Source organism: Schistocerca serialis, chromosome 1, assembly GCF_023864345.2.
Source record: "Schistocerca serialis cubense isolate TAMUIC-IGC-003099 chromosome 1, iqSchSeri2.2, whole genome shotgun sequence".
In the NCBI taxonomy this organism is placed as follows: domain Eukaryota; kingdom Metazoa; phylum Arthropoda; class Insecta; order Orthoptera; family Acrididae; genus Schistocerca; species Schistocerca serialis.
The window spans coordinates 810,098,895-810,119,313 of record NC_064638.1 but is presented as its reverse complement, the minus strand read 5'-3'; the positions used below and the strand labels follow the sequence as shown (position 1 = coordinate 810,119,313).

General features: G+C 37.3%; 1 protein-coding gene across 2 annotated transcripts in view; it reads left to right on the top strand.

Annotated features, from left to right (window-relative positions):
- The window catches only part of LOC126484167 (5-phosphohydroxy-L-lysine phospho-lyase-like), a 325,588-nt gene that overhangs the window by 273,270 nt on the left and 31,899 nt on the right, over positions 1-20,419 (top strand). The window contains exon 9 of one of the 2 annotated variants that reach the window (XM_050107574.1): positions 3,943-4,042. In XM_050107574.1, the coding sequence (XP_049963531.1) occupies positions 3,943-4,042 (100 nt within the window). Of the gene's footprint in view, positions 1-3,942; positions 4,069-20,419 lie in introns of both variants that reach the window. The other variant, XM_050107582.1, reaches the window with a different exon arrangement.

The following is a 20,419-nucleotide window of genomic DNA, read 5'->3' as shown; positions in this document are numbered from 1 at the left end:
ACAGTTGTTGGAGCCACTGGGGCATGATATACACTGAAGGCAATATGGGGATGTGAATTGCGAGGGGGTGACAGGATGGAAGAAGGGGAGACTGTTGGGTGGAGGTTGTGAAGACTTTGGGTCATTGAAGATTGAGGCCAGGTTGATTACAGGAGCAGAAATATGTTGCAAGGATAACTCACATCTGCATAGTTCAGAGAAGCTGGTAGTGGAGGAAAGGACCCAGATGCCTTGGGTTGCAAGCAGCTATTGAAATTCAGCATGTTATGCTCAGCTGCATGTTGTGGTCAACTTTGTTCTTTGCAACAGTTTGGCAGTTGCAATTCATCCTCATTGATAGCTGTTTGATAGTCACACCAACATAAAAAGCTGTGCAGTATCTGCAGCAGAGTTTGTATATGACATGACTACTTTCATTGGTGGCCCAGTCTCAGATGGGGTAGGATAAGACTCTGACAGAACTGTATTAGAAAGTGCTGGGTGGGTGTACTTGCACCTTGGTCTTGCAGCTGAGCATAACATCCTCAACTTCAATGGCTGCTCCACAACCCAGGTCATCTCAAAACCTTCCCTCCACCACTAGCTCCTCTGAACTACATGGATGGGAGTTACCCTTGCAACAAATCATCTGCTCCTGTAATTATCCTGATTTCAATCCCCTGTAGTCCACTATCCCCACACCCTTCCCCCAACCAACAGTTTCCCCTTCCTCCATCCTGTTACCCCCTCCCAATTCATGCCCCCACAGCAACTTCAGTTTGCACTGCCTCCCCTGGCTCCAGCAGCCCACTGTCAATATAATTCTTAATGATTCCTTTTTTTTTAATTTTCCCAGCTTGTAGGAAGGTAACCATTATACAACTGTTCCTGGAAAAAATTCACTTCTTTTTTAGTTAAATTTTTGCAATGGGTACTATTTTTGCTGTATCTATGTACAATAATTGTGTCTCATTGTCACAAAAACTGTTGCTCAATACTCTGTATCTAGAAGTAATATACATCAAAAAAGAGTTTTTATCTACTGCTGATCTTATTGGATAAGTTATTGTGGGAACAAATGAAATGCTTTCATGATATTTATCAAAGAGTCACAAGAGTTACTGCCTTTTGAAAAATAACATTAAAATCACTATAAAATAATATCTTCATGTTAAATAAATTGAGTCTCTTCAGTTGTACTCGTAATTCAAGTATAGAAATAGGCACATTAATACTTGCCACTCAGTACACATTAATAATTGTGGTTAAGTTGTGTTAGTTTGGCCACAGGAAGTTCAAAATCATTTTCCGTTGGGATAGTGTGCAAGGGCCATTCAGTAAGTCCTTAGAAAAAGATAGAAAAACAATTTATTCTGGGATTTATTTTTATTTTTCATCATAATTCCCCTTCAACTCTACATTCTTTTTCAGGTGTTGCTCCAACTTTTTTAAGCCATTCAAAAAAAATACGATTTTGTAAGATCTTCAAAATAGGTCTCTGTTTGGGTGATGGCATCCTCATTTGGTCTGAACTGTCATCTGTGAGCCATTTTTTCAGATTTGGAAATTAAAAAATCCTTGGGAGCCAAATCTGGTAAATGTGGTGGATGTTGCAATAATCTGAATTTTAATTAGATAATTCTGGCCCTCAAAACTGTGCAGGTTCTCAGCTGTGTATTGTCATTATAGAAGAGGGTCTTTTTCAAATGAGAAAATTTTTCCTTGATATCTTCTTTCATCCACTGCAAAAACAATGCATAATACTATCTAGTTCCAGAATGAAATTTTTGTTCTGTGGCAGAGCGAGCACTGACATGAAACTTCCTGGCAGGCTGAAGCTGTGTCTGGAAAGTAGGAGATGAGATACTATTGAAAATAAAACTGTGAGAATGGTTTGTGGGCCATGCTTGGATGGCTCAGTTGGTGGAACACTTGCCCACAAAAGGCAAAGCTCGTGAGTTCAAGTCTCAGCCCACCACACAGCTTTAATCTGCCAAGAAGTTTTGTATCAGTGCACATTCCACCGCACAGTGAAAATTTCATTCTGGAAACATCCCCCAGGCTGTGGCTACACCATATCTCCACACCATCCCTTCCTCTGGGAGTGCCAGTCTTACAAGTTTCGCAGGAGAGCTTCTATGAAGTTTTTAAGGTAGGAGATGAGGTACTATTGGAAATAAAGTTGTGAGACCAGGTTGTGAGTTCTGCTTGGATAGCTCAGTCAGTAGAGCACTTGCCCACAAAAGTCAAAGGCCCTGAGTTCAAGTCTTAGTCTGGCACACAGTTTTAATCTGCCAGGAAGTTTCATACTCTCTAAATATTGTTTGTCCCTTTTTCAAGTAACTGACTTAAATGATTCCATGTATATCCCAAAAAATATGGCCATACATTTTCAGCCGATTCCATTGTCTTCACCTTCTTCAGAGCCCGTTCACCTTCAAAAACTCACTGTTTTGAGTTTTCCTTAGTCTTTTGCATGTATTAGTGTATCCGTGTTTCATCCACATTATTTACTGATGTGGAAACAAGGCAGAATTTTGGTGTAAAAGTGGGGAAACAGTCTCAGTATCAAACTAAACTGGGAGCAAATTCAGCAGCCATCATGCTGAAAATTTTTCATACCCAATGTTTCGTGTAAAATTGAAAATACTGTACCTGTGCTATGCCTGTGACCTCAACTATTTTGTGCACTTTGATTCATCAGTCACTCAAAACCATACCATGGATTTTGTTAATCATTTTGGGGTACTTACTTCCACCAGACATCCCAAACACTGTTCACCTTTGTGGATGTACGGCTACATTTAAACTCATTTACACAACTGTAAACAGTTGTAAGCCCAGGAGCAGATGTGTCATGAACTTCATCCAACATTGACCTGTTTTGGTTTTTAGCCTTTTAAACAGAAGTGTTCAATCATCTCTCAAAACTCACTTTTTTCCATGCTGTGAAATAAACACAAGCTCATTGCCTGATGCTTACTACCGGCAAACCACTTTGATACTACAAGTGTCATCTCTTGGATTTTCTAAGGACATACTGAATGACCCTCATAACAATTACTGACCTCACAGAAATTTATCTGCTCTTTTACAAAGATAGTAATACCACCATGTATGGAAAATTAACTGTAAAAGTTGATACCCAATATATAGTCCTCAATTGAAACTTTTTTTATTCCATTATTTCATAGCCATTGTTCAGTTTTGGTAATTATGTTAATGTTCAGTTTATATTGCTCTAGCACTTCATAATGTAATTTTCTTTCTAAAGTATTTAGCTCTTAAAATAAACAATAATAGGCTCCTAGGTACGATAGTTGTTTCTATTTTCTTTATTTATTTGAAAGTATTTGTACTCATGCATGAAGCATTTGATACAAGTAGCTGAATAGTGTAACTGAGAATGAGCAGCAGTTTTTGAAAGCAGTAGTTTGTTTATGTCTTTCATATTGTGTGAATTTTATTCAATCCCAAGTGTAAATGAAGTATATCTTTGAGACATGTATGGTTTTTTAACTTAATTTGTTTTCCCCTTTCCACTCTTTCCCCTTCTTCTCCTTTATACTCCTTCCTCCTGCTTCCTTCACAGCCTTCATCCTCCAACTGCCACTTCTTGCTATTTATCCTACCCCTCTTCATTGCTCTCCTATTCACCTGCTGCTTTTAACCTGACATGTACTCTCTCTTTTATTCTCACACCAGCTGTTCATTCTTTTCTCACCCTTCTCCCATCTCTTAACCCATCCTACTCAGCTTCTCATAATGCATACCCATTGCTATTTTAGGATAACCCTCTAAGCATGGTAGTAACATAATTAGAATGTACTGCAGTGTGAAACTTAGCAGTGCTGTGCAAAATTATTCACATGATGTCTCTAGGATGGAATTGTTTTATGTCTAAGTCTGTATTCTTTTTGCACTACAAAGATATTGTTAACATCTCTGGTGTAATGGTAACAGGTGATGTGAGAGGAATAGGACTGATGATTGGTGTGGACATTGTGTGGTGCCAAACTACAAAGAAACCAGCTCCAGAAATAGCAGAAAAAATATCTTACAGGTAGCACATTTGGCTTCATTTACAGTGTAGGTAGTCATGTATTTATTTTATTATATTTTAATATTAGGCACAAATCATGAACTAATTCACCAAATTACTTTATTTTGTGGTAGCAAAAAAATGCACATATAAAAGTTAGGGAAATTGCAAGATGTTGGAACCAGTGGTGCCTTTTTCTGGCATAAGGGTTGAAGGGAACTGCAGAGGGATGAAGGAAAAGGATTGGCAAGGTTTGCGAAATGGAGGAGTTTGGGATGTTGGAGACTACACCAGACAAAATTTGAAAACCTGAGAGCTTAAAGGTGGAAAACAGGTTAATAAACAATACACAGATTACTGACAAAACATTATGCAAGAGTTAATAAGAGCGAAAAGCTTAGTGGTAGTGGTGGGGGGGGGCAGGGAAAGATAGACAGGTCAGAAAATGGAAGATATAGGAAACTAAACAGGAGTGAATAGAGGAATACTTATTGAGAAGAAATTCTGAGACCAAAGATATTAATGTAAATTAGGACCAGGTGGGTGGTGGGAACCAAGAACATATTGCAATTCCAGTTCTCACATGTGGAGTTATGAGAACTAGTGTCTGGGGGAAGAATTCACATGGCATGTGTGGTGAAACAGACACCTGGTCATGACTGTCAAGTTGTAGAACATCTCATGCAACAGGATATTGTTTGTTGCCAGTGTAAAGTCTCTGTCTATGTTCATTCATCTTGATTGATAACTTTGCAGTAGTCATACAAACATAAAAGGGTGAAATGTGTTTACATAACAGCTGGTACATGAAGTGTCATTCCACAGTGGACTCTCCCTTTGGTAATGTATGTTTTGCCATTTACAGGGCTGGTATAGGTGGTGGTAGGAAGGTGCATAGGGCTAGTCTTACAGTGAGGATGGTCACTCAAGATGGCGGTGTGTGTAGATATCTGCGATTTTACTCCTAAAATAAGTTACAGTGAAGCCGTTAAAAATTCGTGTGTGTTGCAAAAGTGAATTATTAAAGTATAATGAGCGTATTGCTAGTTTACAATGTGTAATCAGCAGTCTAAGAATAGAAATCGACAGCCTGAAGTCCAAAAATAGGGAACTGAAGTCGAAGCGAAACATGGATCCATTGCTTCAAGACAGACAGAAGGACAAAAACTTTCACGAGAACATGGCTACATTGGTGCAAAATGATGCTGATAAATCATCAGAATGGAAGGTAGTACACAACAAGCGTCAAACAATCGGCACTAATAATTCGTGTACAGCAAATGTTTCGAGGTTCGAGAATGTAAACAATTTTGATGTACTTTGTTCTAGTAATAGTCTCACTGAAAGTGAAAACAATCGTAAGAAGAGTGTGCCGATAAACTATCGGAAAAAGGTTAGGTTTGATCTTCCAAAGCCACAACGTTCAGTTAACAGCAATGAAAGTGGCAGTGGTGTGATCCAGTCTGCTGTGAGTGAAACATCAACAAATCGTTTTCACATTTTCGCTGATAGTCATGGTAGAGGCATGGCTGATATAGTGAAAAGCAGTTTTAATGCTGCCGATGTTTGTGGAATTGTGAAGCCAGGTGCTAAACTTCAAGAAGTTGTAGCGGGGTGTGATCCTGAAAAAGTAAAACACGAGTGTGTGATCTTAATAGGTGGCTCAAACAACGTTGCCTGCAACGAAGGGAATGATGCCATACAGTCGCTCAGGAAGAAAATATCGGCGCTTCATCAGTCTAAGGTATTTGTTGTGAACATTCCAAAGAGACATGACTTAATTCCACAGTCCTGTGTAAATGAGGCTATCTCACAAACGAACTCTAAGTTAGCAAAGTTGTGTAAGCATTTTAAAAATACTTGTGTTGTAGATGTAAGCAGTTTTGGACGAGAATTATTTACAAGACACGGTATGCACCTGAACAGATCAGGAAAAAAAGCATTAGGTACCCTCATAAAAACAAAAATATTGGAAGAAGTCCACAAATGTACCCCAAAGTTGGAACCAATCGCACTTGAATGGCTCCAACCATCAAGTCAGACTCGGTTTCAAACTCAAATGTTTCAGGAAATTGTTAGTAATGAACGTACTGTGTCTGTAGCTACCGATAATTTTTTAGGCAAAAGTTTAGATCTGTCTCTAATTCCAAAGAAATGACGATTTTTCACCAAAATGTGGGAGGACTTGGTAATAAAGTAAATGACATTACTGTTCTGTTAGAGGAACCACAAGGAATAAAAGATACTGATGTATTATGTTTTAGTGAACATCATGTGAAGGATATTGAAAGGTTACAGCTAAGTGGTTACTGTCAGGCAACGCATTACTCTAGAACCATCATGGAAAAAGGTGGAGTGGTAATTTATGTAAAAAACAACATATCTTACAATGCATTAGATTTAAAGAGCTATTGTATAGAGCAACAAATTGAAGTATGTGGTGTTGAGATTACTGTAAATGACTTCACAGCTGTAGTGTTAGCACTGTATAGATCTCCCTCAGGGAATTTGAATGTATTTCTTAAGCACTTAGATTCTTTATTATCCATACTGTACTCAAAGTCCAAGAACTTGATAATTACTGGTGACTTTAATGTTGATTTCCTAAATGAGAGCAATAGTAAAGCTGATTTAGTACATTTAATGGAGTCTTATAATCTGATGGCAATAGTAGATTTCCCAACTAGGATTACTGTTAACAGTAAAAGTCTGATAGATAATATATTTATAGATAAGTCTAAATGCAATGAGATCACTGTACATCCAATCCTTGGCCTTTCTGATCATGGTGGTCAATTGCTTAGGCTCAATTACATCAGTGTATGCAACAGTTCCAAGCATTCTTGGAAATCTTTTAGGATAATAAATGAACAGGGCCTTAAAAAATTCAATGATAGCCTAAAAGAGATAGACTGGAGCCGAGTTTATAGGGAAACAGATGTAAACAAAAAGTACAATTCATTTTTAAATGAATTCATGTCTGTATTTGAGTCCATCTTTCCCAAAACAGTAGTTAGAAATAGTCATATAGGCAATGCCAAGAAGTCTTGGATCACTACAGGGATAATAACATCGTGTAGAACAAAGAAGATGTTATACAGTTCTCTCAGGACTTGTAATGATCCAAAGAAACAACAACACTACAAACTTTACTGTAGCATTCTCAAGAAGGTTGTAAATAAATCTAAAAGTATGTGCATAAAATCAGAAATTGAAAGCTCAGAAAATAAAATTAAAACTATATGGAATGTAATAAAGAGGGAAACTGGCAGGACAACAGGGAACATGTCTCAGGTAGAGATTAATACAGGAAACAGTATCATAAAGAAACCTGAGTTGGTTGCAGAAATATTTAATAACCATTTTTTGAGAGCAGCAGAGAAGACAGGCTGTAATGGTTCTATGGAAGAATCATTGTCCCTCCTACAGAAAGCTATTAGCAACAGAATCCCACAGTTATCCTTACCTCCAGTTACTGTAAGCGAAGTCATAAGAGTAATTAGATCATTAAAAAATAAAAATTCTGCTGGTGTGGACAATATTTCTAGTAAAATACTGAAACACTGTTATAAATTTGTTAGTCCCGTCTTATGCAACATATACAATGCATCCCTACAAGATGGGATTGTCCCTGACAGACTTAAGTTGGCTGAAGTGATTCCTCTCTTTAAAAAAGGGGATAAAAGCATTGTTACAAACTATCGCCCAATATCCCTATTAACTACCTTCTCGAAAATTCTAGAAAAACTCATGCACAGGAGGATTGTAGACCATCTCAACTTCCACAGTATCTTAAGCAAAAATCAGTTTGGGTTTCGTGCCGGTCTTTGTACTGAACAGGCAATATTCTCTTTCAGCAACCAAGTTTTGGAAGCCATTAACAAAAAAATGTCTCCAGTGTGTATTTTTTGTGATCTTACGAAAGCCTTTGACTGTGTAAACCACCAAATTCTTTGGAAAAAGGCAGAATACTATGGTTTCGGTGGTACTGTTGGCTTGTGGCTACAATCATATCTACATGATCGGAAGCAGACTGTAATGCTAAATGGCTCTTCTGGAGAACCTGCCTCGTCTGAATGGGGCACGATAACGTGTGGTGTGCCTCAAGGCTCCGTTTTGGGCCCACTACTTTTCCTCATCTTTATTAATGATCTTCCTCTTTGTTCTGAGACAAACAGCAAATTTACCCTGTTTGCCGATGATACCACAATTCTAATTGACCATTTGATTGATCATGATCTTGAAAAACTACAAATACTGCTTTTAATGACATCTTAAATTGGTTCTCCTCAAATGGTCTCTCGCTCAATGCAGATAAAACTCATTATATGAGGTTCCATACATCACAAAGTAATCCCGATGAAATTAACATAAAATGTAGAGATCAACCAATACAGAAAGTTGAAGACACAAAATTCCTGGGTGCTTACATAGACAGTAAATGTAATTGGTCAGTTCACATTCTTCAACTATGTAAAAAACTTAGCTCGGCAACATTTGCATTATGGGTAATTTCTTCAGTGGCTGAAGTTGACACTATTAAGGTTGCCTACTTTGGCTACTTCCACTCATTGATGTCATATGCTATCATATTTTGGGGGAACCAACCACTTGCAAAAAAAATTTTCACCATCCAAAAAAAAGCAATCAGAATAATGTGTGGGGTCCATCAAAGACACTCTTGCAGGCACTTATTTTGGAAGATAGGTATCCTAACAACTGCCTCACAGTATATTTTTTCCTTGCTGACCTATGTGTGCAAAAATTATTCCATCTACCAAGACAACAGTAAATTCCATGGTTATAACACCAGAAACAAAAACAATCTACATTTAGAAATGAAACGTCTCACTCTGGTACAAAAAGGAGTTTACTACTCCAGCATTAAGCTGTTCAATGCTCTACCACTACATATCAAATGTGTTCATACAGAACTGCCAAAATTTAAACAAGTTCTCAAAGATTACCTGACAGAGAAATCTTATTATACTGTGGATGAATACCTGAAAGAAAATGTATACCATCACTAAACTTATTGTGTCTAGAAGTAGTTCAATTGATTTTATTGTGCATTTGGGCATTAGCGCACTTTTTGTAACAACAGATTGGCTGTACATGTATTTACTCTTGTAGGCCTAATATCTGATTTAACTTTGTGCTCTTATCTTTAATCTTTATTTGAAACTCCTTTTTCTGTCAAATGGTAGTTATGTTATCTAGCTGACATTGTATCTGTTACTGTATTTATAGTATGTCTTACTTAAACTATGTACAATTTGCCATTGAATTGCCCTTGTATTTATTGTAAGTTTAAATTGAAACCTGTACAATTTGACACGTTCCATATCCTTGTGATTGACTCACTAACTCGATCTACGGAACAAGAAATAAATAAATAAATAAATACAGGGGTAGGAGCCACGGAGTAGGGAAATGGTTGCAGAAGGAGCATTGTATTTGACCAGGATATTGCAGATATTGTGGAGGGGTGGAGACCACAAAAAGCTATTCCAGGTGTGGTGGGCAAAATGGACCTTATTTCAGGGCACAATTTTAGGAATTCATAGCCTTGTCAAAGTAACACATTAATACATTCAAGAGCAGGATAATTGTTTTTTGTTCAATCAGCACTACCAGAATTGGATGTGATGGCCTGGGAAACCTGCTTTTCAACCAGGTTTATGGTGTAATTACGTCCAGTGAAGGCTGAGGTGAGAATGGTGGTGTATTACTGTAAAGATTCTGCATCTGAACAAATACATTTGCCTCAAATACCAAGGCTATATGGGAGGGAACATTTGAGATGGAAAGGATGCAACTGTCAAAATGTCAGTACTGTTGTTTTTTTAAGAAATTTACTGCAAACAGAGATGTTTAACTGCCCCTTCATAGGGATGAGGTCAACATCAAGGAAATTCCAAAAACTTTTAACAGGTCAGCCTCACTATGAGTTAATCTGGCAAAGATGTTGTCAATGTATCTAAACCAAACCAGGGCCTGAAGACTTATGGATCCCAGTAAGGCTTCCTCCAAGTGACCCAAGAAAGATTGGCATAGGAAGGAGCCATCCTGGTTCCCATGACCATGCCAATGATCTGTTTGTATGTCTGCCCTTCACAGCTAAAATAGTCATTGGTAAGTATACAATTGATTAAGGTGAACAGGAAGGACATTGTAGGGTTACAATCAAGGGGGGTGCTGGTTGAGATAGTGTTCAGCAGCAGACAGACCATTTACATGGTCAGCAACCCCGAACCCAGAGTTCTTGGTGACTTTTCCAAACTCTCCCCATTTCCTAAACCTTAACAGTCCTTTTCCTTCCCCTTCAACCCTCTTGCCAGAAGAAGGAGCCACTGGATCCAAAGGCATACAAATCTCCTTAACCTCTATATGTGTGTTGTTCTGCTACCGCTTGGTGAGTAATTTTTTTATCTACCTAGTTACATTATATTTTCAGAATTTCATAATTTTCATTTCTACATTATTTGGTAATACAGACATATTCATATGATATGAATGTACCAAGACTGTGTGTGATCCATAGATTCTTACCTGTAGGAATTCCTTTTAGGACTTTTTGTGAGTCAGTAATAACATGAAAAATACTACATAACTGAGTTAAAATTAATTTTTGATAGTTACTGTGAAATTCAGATTAGCATTAAATTATGAGATCTTCCTAGAATTTGGCTAACAGATTTAACCATAATATAGACTCAGCTATTTTATGATGAAGAATTCTATAGAATATACCTGCAGAGCATCTTACTACAATATATATCATAATCCATAAGAACAGCATGATCCAAATCCCTGTAATTTCCAGTTTGATTCAGTACTCATCTGTAGTTAGTTGATCTACTCATCTGGACTTCATCTTGTCTGTAGTAAAAGCTTCCATTCTGTTGCTGTGTATATTGTTCATCATCCATGTTACACTTCCATAAAAGGATACACTCTGTATTAATACTTTCAGAAAAGACTTCTTAACACTCAAATTCATATTTTATGTAGTGTATTTCTTGTTTCTGAGGAAGCACACTTCCCATTTCCAGTCAACATTTTAAACCCTTTTTACCTCTGATGTTGTCCATTATTTTGATGCCCAAACACCAAAACACTACCACTTTCACAGTCTCATTTGCTAAAGTAGTTCACTAATCACCAACTGATGTAATGCTAATACACTCTTTTCAAGATGCAGCATTCCATTCAACTTTACAGATTGAATAATATGCTATATTGCCCCTTATAATTATTACATCTTTTAACACTACAGTTTGGTTTCTGTGCAAGTTTTAAATAACCACTTTCTCCCTGTATTTTATCCCTAATAACTTCCAAATTTCAAAGATTGTATTCCAACCAACATTTCTGAAAGTTTTTCTAAACTACTTGTGCTGTAAATGGTTTTTTCCCAACCTATTTTCTGGAAATCAAAGTAATTTACTCCTAGGTCACCTTCTACCAGTCATTCTGATCTTAACATATTGGAGCCTAACAGGTCAGCAATCCACTTAATACCCAGATCCTGACGAAATTTGCTATAATTTACAATTTTTTAATAAATTTACTAATCCACTTACTCTTTATGCAATGTCAGCTTAACCTTCCATCCTTCGTCTTTATGAATATGTATACATTAAGCACAAATAAATTATACAGGTATTTGTAGGTATTACTCTAAATATACTGTTTTTCAGCATTTTTATTTTTCCCCAAAGTGGACAAAATTTTCATAAATCGTAGGGAATGGTAGGCTATTGATTTAAAATCACTTGTCAGCAGGAAATATTAAATGCTTCATTTACAGGTAAGGTGTTTTATAGTGAAATGTTTTTTCTCATTTTTACAAATTAGAGAACTTCACTCGGGCATGAAATCTTTCAAAACAATTGGGAATACAAAGGCCTATGTTACATGGTCTACAGTAGTATCTGGTCTCTTTCCTCATTACCTTTCCTGCAGCTTTCCCTTGTTCCCAACAGACTTTGCATCTTCTAGCTGGGTTTGTTTTCTTTTTTGTTGGTGGCAGTTTCTCAGAAATATGACATGCTGTGAGTCTGTTTGCACTTGCAACTTTCATGCTGAATGTGCATCATTATTTAGTTCTCCTCCTCCTTATTTAACCAATTTCTTTGCTAATTTACAGATAAAATCTGCTAATGCACACTTTTTTGATATCTTCATATTGTGTATAATGTTGGCATTCGCAACTGCCCTCATAAAAATATGGAAGAAAATTTTTTTCCACCATTTTACAGTCTTTTATTGGAAGGAACAGTAACTCATCAGCTGGTCTCCTCTAACAACACTTGTTTTAGGCAAGTTGTAGTTTAGTACAATGTCTGGCTTTACTACCCCAACATATCCCCACCTGAAATTTACACAGACATGAGGAGCAGTCATCTAATGCTGTGCTGACAACATGCGTACATTACGTTTGTCTTTCCATTTCAGGCAGAAAAGGTGTCCTTTGTGGCAAAATGTCATTTCTCCTTTCTTTAGTTTTTTATTTTTAGTTTTAGATTTCTAGGCAAATCTATCCTGTTCTTCATCACAGTTCCAACTCCCAATGTATTTCTTTCCCGTAGTCCTTCAAGGACAGCAGGACTTGTATAAAATATGTTCATGTATACCACATGTACTTTTCCCAAGTAAGAGGAACATAGCCTCAGCAGCAGGGATTTGACAGAATTGTCAACATTTCCTTTTCCTCCAAGTATAAACTTCAGCATTGCACATGTAACCTGTTTGAGTATCACTTACAACATACAGTTTTATTCCATATTTCTCTGGTTTGTCTTTCATATAAACAAGGAATACAATTCTTTCTCGAAAAGGACATATTGCTTCACCCACAGTCAGATTTCTTTGTGAATAAAATGGTTTTTGCATCTATCTGTGAAAATGTCCCAAATAGGTCTTATTTTATGCAGAGGGTCATGGCCTGGCTCTGGTTGAGGTATCCATAGTGCATTATTGTTCACATGCAGCATCCTGTATTTGGAAAAAAATCTGTCTCATGGCATTAGCTGAAAAGCAAATGATGAAGCAAGTGCAGGGTCTTCAGACCAATAATCCATAGTTTAGGTTTCTTTACAACACACATATGCAAAACAACTGTAAAAAATTTATATACTTCATGTATCCTCACTCTTCTCCATTTCTTCTATAAAGATTTTGTTTTGATTCTGTTCTGATGGCAAAGTTCAGAAATAGTATCAGTAGCATATATATTTGTCACTGACTTTACTTTTAGAGACATGCTGTGGTCAAAAAATTGCAACAAACAGTCTAGTTCCATTGAAAATGTGTCGACAGGAACCTTAATTCCACTTGTTTCTTCAAACAGAGGTAATTCAGGGGGTGCATCGAAATTACACCATTCATTATGAAGGGCAGGCTGTTGAACTGAATGACAAACCTAACAAATAGAAACTTGTCTATTAGCTTCTTCATACTCACTGCCATCCTTTCCATCAGCAGCACACGTGAGTCATCATCATCTTCTGAAAAATTGCCGATGTCGTCCAAAAGATCATCAAGTTCTGAGCCATTGTTCAAGACTTCTTCAATCTCCAAGTTTGACAAGCAATGTCTGTTAACCATATTCACTGTTTATGTTTTCGCACATGGGAAGGACTCACACAACAGCACAACATGGCAGCCAACATAGAACAAAACAACCTTCAACAATATTCTGAGCATGCACGCAGTTTATGTGACACTGGTACCATTCACGAGAGACTGGTGTGTGCTAGCCATGACAAGCCAAACAATTAGTCTTGCCACTTACAAATGTAAAACATGCATTTAAATCACAAATAAATAAGTCAGAAGTGAAGAATGTATGACACACACCCATTAGATTTTATGGTTAAACATGGTGAACATATCTAGTATGTCTGTCAGCTCCAATGCGTTAAATAGATAATTCATGTTAGTATTTTACAACCATGGCTTGGTAGTATATTAATACCCTTCAGCAACTACCTTCTTTAGTATGGGAATTATTACATTTTTTGTTGAATTCTGCCTCACATATCATCCATATCAGGTGGAACAGTTTTATCATGTTTAGGTCTCCCAATGATGTTAACAGTTCTGAAGGAATGTTGTCTTCCCACAGTATTGCATCATGTGTTGCACCTTCATCTTCTCTTTCCATAATACTGTCTTCTTTCTTTTATACAGCTCTTCCAACTGTTCCTTTTACCTCTAAACTTTATGTTCCTTGGCTTCTACTGGCTTACCATCTGTGTCCTTGTTCATACAGCTGCTTCTCTTTTCTCTAAATGTTTCTATAATTTTGCTGTAAACATCATCTGCCTTTCCTGTAGTTATGGACAGGCCTACACCTTTGCATTTCTCCTCTAGACATTCTAGTTTTGCCACTTGCACTTCCTATCAGTCTCATTTTCAGACATCTGTGTTCCATTTTGCCTGTTTCAGTTACTTCCTTTTTTTACATTTTTACATTTTCATCAATCAAATATCATATTTCTTAGCTTCCTCAGAGAGGGATGTAAGAACTGGCCAGTAATTCTGCCACAATTTATTTGTTTTCTTGGACAAATTTGTCTTTGACACAAATGTAATGTTTCCTGTACTGTCCTTAGATTTTTGCTGTGATTTGTTTCTTTGCCTAGATTTTCCTCCATTAGTTTCACTAATTCATCTCTCAAAGCTACTTGTTCCTTCCCTGTTGTATTACTTTCTGTTGTTTCAGTCGTTGCCTAATGCTGTCTTTGAAACTTGTGTTTCTCCATATGCCAGTACCATATCCTTAATTTCCTAATTTTTCACAATTTCTTCAGCTTTTGTCTGCACTTTATAATCACTAAATTAGGTCAGAGTCTACATCTGCTGTTGGATGTGTTTTGTGGTTTAAAACCTGATTCCTAAATGTCAAATTAAATATGTTTCAGCTGTGAATTCTCAACCTTATTTTATTTGTCAATCAGTTTGAGCATTTTACTATGCCATCTTCAGGCTGCTGAGCAACATATAGGAAGAATCTACCTCAGTTGTGTTCAAAACAGGGGCCAGCAATACTGGTATTAGTAGATATGTACTTGCTACAGTAATCACTTCAACCATCACCTGCCAACTGTTGAGGAGCCTGAAGATGGTGTAGTCAAACGTTGAAACTGGTTGCCAAATAAAATAAGGTTGAAAACTCATGGCTGAAAGGTATAACTCATGATTGACAGGTATTTAATTGGACATCTGCTATCAAACAGCTGAGTCTAGCAGCCATTTCTAAAAAGATGGACACACAGTGATTCATAAATATCTCTTTTATAAACTCCCATTTTAGATATGAATAAATCTTTTTATCAAAAATACCCATTTCCACCAAATGATCAATGTCCTCTTTTCTCAAGAAACCAGTGACTCATTTACAAAAACAGAAAATAATTCTTTCCATCTTAAAAGTAACATCCATTAAAGGACCTGCAACTATGTTCTCACAATAGGTTCTTCTACTGTATTTCTTGGTACTTTCTCAAATGATAATACTTTTTAAAGGGTCCTTTAAAAATAATGCTTCATATTGACGAATTTCGTCTACTTCTCAGATTTCTCCAAAAATATGACAGAATTTCCCACTTCCTTTTTTATGTTTGAGCTATAATCATGTGAGTGGAAGGTCACATTGCCACCTCTTTGAAATTTGGTCTAATGTGCAATTTTATTATATTTTCATGATCTTTATTCAGCATTACTTTTTGAATTATTTTTCACTGTTTCAGGTTGTATTCCCACTGTTTCATATTGGATATGAGGTCATTTCTATATTGCCATTGGCTTTCCCACCATTGTCTTTCCTACTATTGTCTTTCTTTATATTTCAAGTAATTTAAAACTGGTACTGAGATGAGGTATGTTGTTGAAATTCAGACAGTATTTCCAAAAAAAAAAAAAAAAAAAAAAAAAAAATAATTCATTTGTCATGGTTTTCTTGTGCATGATATTGTAAAATCATTATTTTGTTTCATCACATCTTCATAATAATCATTTAAAGGTTACACTGTTAGCAACTAATGCTAAGCAGTACAGTAATATTTAGTATTGATATAGTATACAGATTAAGTTGCTTCTCTTTCATTAAAGTACTTTATAATGAACCATTATATGATCTGTTTGCAACATTTAAATTATGCCCTGTACAAAATTCTATCATTGTACATTCCTTTTCCCAGTCAGTGATCTGCAATTTTTCCTACCTTCATTTTCCTAATATGGAATTCTAGTCCACCATTACAGTTAAACTTTTATCCCTTTTTGTGTTCTGAATAATTTACTTTATTTCATTTCACATTTTTGCAATCTCTTCCTAAGCTGTGAAACTAGTAGGCATGGATACTTTTACTATTGTGCCGCTCACAGGTGCCTCATTGTTAAGGGTGAGGGGGTCCTGGCCCCACCAGAAATTTTGTGATATAATTTTATTCTGTATATTTTCTCAGTATTCCATCAAACAGTTTGAGTATGACAAGATTTTGGTGTAGTAATGGTGTCAGACCAGAGGTAATCAGGTTAAACATCAACCACTCCAAGCTACTCTTCTCTCACCCCTCCTCTCAGCATGTCCTTTCACAGTGGCAAACCTGTGTTCCTTACCCCACCCAGTGCCTCGGGCCACCATTAAGTGCATTGTGCCTGCTAATTTAGGAGCCAGGGGTGTGAAGGGAGTGAGAGCCATTTGATACTGGCCCTTACTCCCTCCACACCTCTGGCTCCTAAATCTGCAGGCACAATGACGTGACCGAGCTGCTTCCCTTCCTCCACATTGGGTGGGTTGGTGCATGGACCAGCTCATGCTCATCCATCTTTCCCTATGCCCCAGTGAAGCCTGCTGTCACTGTTGTGTTCCTGTTCTCCTGCTCTTGCCCACCTGCCTTCAAGTTTAAGGTCCCCTGGCAGTTTGGGCCCGTAGCACCTACCTGTAGCCGCTATCATGTGCTTACTGCATTCCTTCTCCCCCTCACCTCCTACTGCCATTCAACAACAAGAAATGTCACAATCAGCATATGAGGCCAACTCCCAATAGTATTCCATATTCTGAAACTATATGGTTTGAACTCAAATGTTCTTACAGTGATCTTAAAATGAGTACAGTAGATTGTTTGCTAAAAATGCCTGTCAGTTTATTAAGTATGGAAGAGAAGCTAGAAATCAAGTGATAAGACACACATCAACTAAAAGTTTTTGTGATGTCCCAACTCAATGGACAGAAGAACAGAACTTTCAGCTATACATGATTCTGCAAAAAGCCTTGGTTAACAATGACTGAAGAGAAACAAAAGTTATTTTGTTTCTGTGGTATGCTATTTGATGGTGAAGGACTGTGGGCAACAGTTGGCTGTAAGGATCTAAATTATTTAAGTGAACAAATTTAGTAACATGAGTAAAGTGGATTACTTTAGAAAATGCTTGTAAATACAAACTGTTTGGCACCATTAACAATGCTGCTCAGATTGATTCAGCATATAAAATGACAATTCAGAAACATAATGAACTAGTTACAAAGAATAGACATATATTAAACACAATAGTAGACTGTTTAAACTTTAGACTGTATTTATCAAGTTTACATTGAAGAACTGATTAAAGACATTAATGCTGCCATTTTCGTTTCTGGGCAGGCAGATGGAACAACAGATATTATTTGAAAAAGTCGATTTGCCATTTTACTGCAGTATATTAAGGAAAAGAAACCCATTGAAATATTCCTTTCCTTTGAAAATGTTAATAATAGGATAGCATGTGGGCTTGGTGAGGTTCTAAAAAGAAGTTTGAACCCTTTCAGTGTTCAAGTAAAACCCATTTCTCTCACGTGTGATGATGCCACAGTAATGAGTAGCAAACATGGGAGTGTACAGATTCTGAAGCAGAGTACTTTCCCATATGCCTAGCACATTCATTGTTATGTGCACCCTATGAATTTGGTTCTTCAGAATGCTTGTAGTAAAAACATAAAGTTTGTTGTGTTGTTCTTTGCAAATGTTGTTGAATTTACAATGTTTTTCTCTTCATCACCTAAGCAAAGTGATTTGTTACAGACACTCTGTAACAAGGAAATTCCTTCAGTTTCTTCAATTGGGTGGAACTTGCAGTCTCACATTGTAAATAGTGTTCAAGAAAACAAATTAAACTTATTTTAACAACAAAAATGCAAATAAATTAAATTATACTTATCATTAGAATCATTTGTTTTGAGGAATTTACTTCACAGTCCAGACTTTTTGTACCTTCTACATTTTTCTATGAGATTATAGAACAATGATAATTTCTATAACACAGCTCAGCTTCAGAGTGCAAATTCCATTACTGTCTCCAATGCATTACATCATTTTGAGTCAGCTGTTTCAGAAATATGACAGAACAATGCAAAGTATCAAGTTTCTGAAGACGAATGTTTTGCTTCTTCAAGAAAACATTCCAAGTATCTGACAGCAGATGCCAAAGAAGTGTTTGACATTGTGTCCAACCAAGTGAAAGGAATATTCCAAAACTATTATATATTTAGTAGCTTTGAAATTATTGACCTAAAGAGGTTTGCTTCATGCTGCTTTAGCCAATATGTTTTTATTATGTTATAGTCCACTTCTCTGCTGTCATAATCTGAAAAATGAACTGTCAATGGATTTATCACAATCATACATTTAAAGTCATTGCATCATTTTGCGTCTCTACACTTTCCTTGTGGAACATTCCTTTGAAGAAATATTTGCTGAAATGCACAAAACTTTGCAAACTACACTAACTGCACCTGTTGCAACAGCAGAAGCAGAGTGCAGTTTCAACACATACGAACTTCCTCGAGAATAGTATGGGTCAAGAAAGGCTGAACTTCTTGATTGTTTGCTCCATTCACAAGGAAGCAATTGGTGACATTCCAAATTTCAAGAACAGAGTGATTGACATGTTTGTCAGTCAGAAGAATAGAAATGCACAATTACTGTAAAAGTAACCTGTGGAACAAAAACCTAACTGGTTAATGTTTTAGTTATGTAACAGCACTCCTAGCCAAAGTTTTTCCCAGGATTTTTTCCCGTGGCCATAAGGCAAAAGCCAAGAGGGTCCCTATATTTGCTCTTCTTGCATTCCCAGTGGGGAAGAACTCACATACATCCTCCCACAGTGACACCATTTTTGTTTTTACTCTACAATAACGCCACAGAAACATGTCTAGAATAAGTGTGAACATCAAGAGAAGAGATAGTGAACTTTGATTCAAACCCAAACAGTTCCAAACCCCTAAAGTTAACCAATAAAATGTGTCACCACAACATAACTTCACATACATACAAAAGTACATGGAAAATCAGTGAGGTTGTTGGACATGATGAACTAAAGCATAACAAATGTGGAAAAAAAAGGGTTGAGTTCAGTACGGTATACACACACATCAAAAAAAGTTTTGCATCACCCCAGTTCCTAGAACTCCTGAAGAGAGACATTGACTATGGATCTTGTATCACAGACACAGTCCCTTTCACTGTTCAGAGACGTCACTAAAACCATCCAAAGATGTCAACAACCATGCATGAGCAGCACCTATTAGACGGAGGGGGTCCGACAGCCAATTAGTTTGTCATTCCACCAGGAAGGAGGTAAACAGCTCGTGTTGTTTGTAGTTCAACCATGCCTAGATGGTCAATACCACAGTTTGATTGCATCTGCATTGTTACTTTGTGTCAGTAAGGGCTCTCAGCAAGGGAAGTATCCAGGCATCTCATCTCGGAGTGAACCAAAGTGATGTTGTTTGGACATTGATGAGATACAGAGAGACAGGAACTGTCGATGACATGCCTCGCTCAGCCACCCAAGGACTACTACTGCAGTGGATGACTGTTACCTACAGATTATGGCTCAGAGGAACCCTGACAGCAAAGCCACCATGTTGAATAATGCTTTTCGTGCAGCCACAGGACATAGTGTTACAACTCAAAATGTGTGCAATAGGCTGCATGATGCGCAAGCTCACTCCCGACATCCATGGTGAGGTCCATCTTTGCAACCACGACACCATGCTGCATGGTACAGATGGGCCCAACAATATGCTGAATAGGCCGCTTGGGATTGACATCATGTTCTCTTCACCGATGAGTGTCACACATGCCTTCAACCAGACAATCGTCGGAGACATGTTTCTAGGCAACACTGTCAGGCTGAATGCCTTAGACACAGTCCAGCAAGTGCAGTAAAGTGGAGTCTCCCTGCTGTTTTGGGGTGGCATCATGTGGGGCCAAAGTACGCTGCTGGTGGACATAGAAGGCACCATAACAGTTGTATGATACATGAATGCCATCCTCCAATTGATAGTGCAACCATATTGGCAGCATATTGGCAAGGCATTCATCTTCATGGACAACAATTCACACC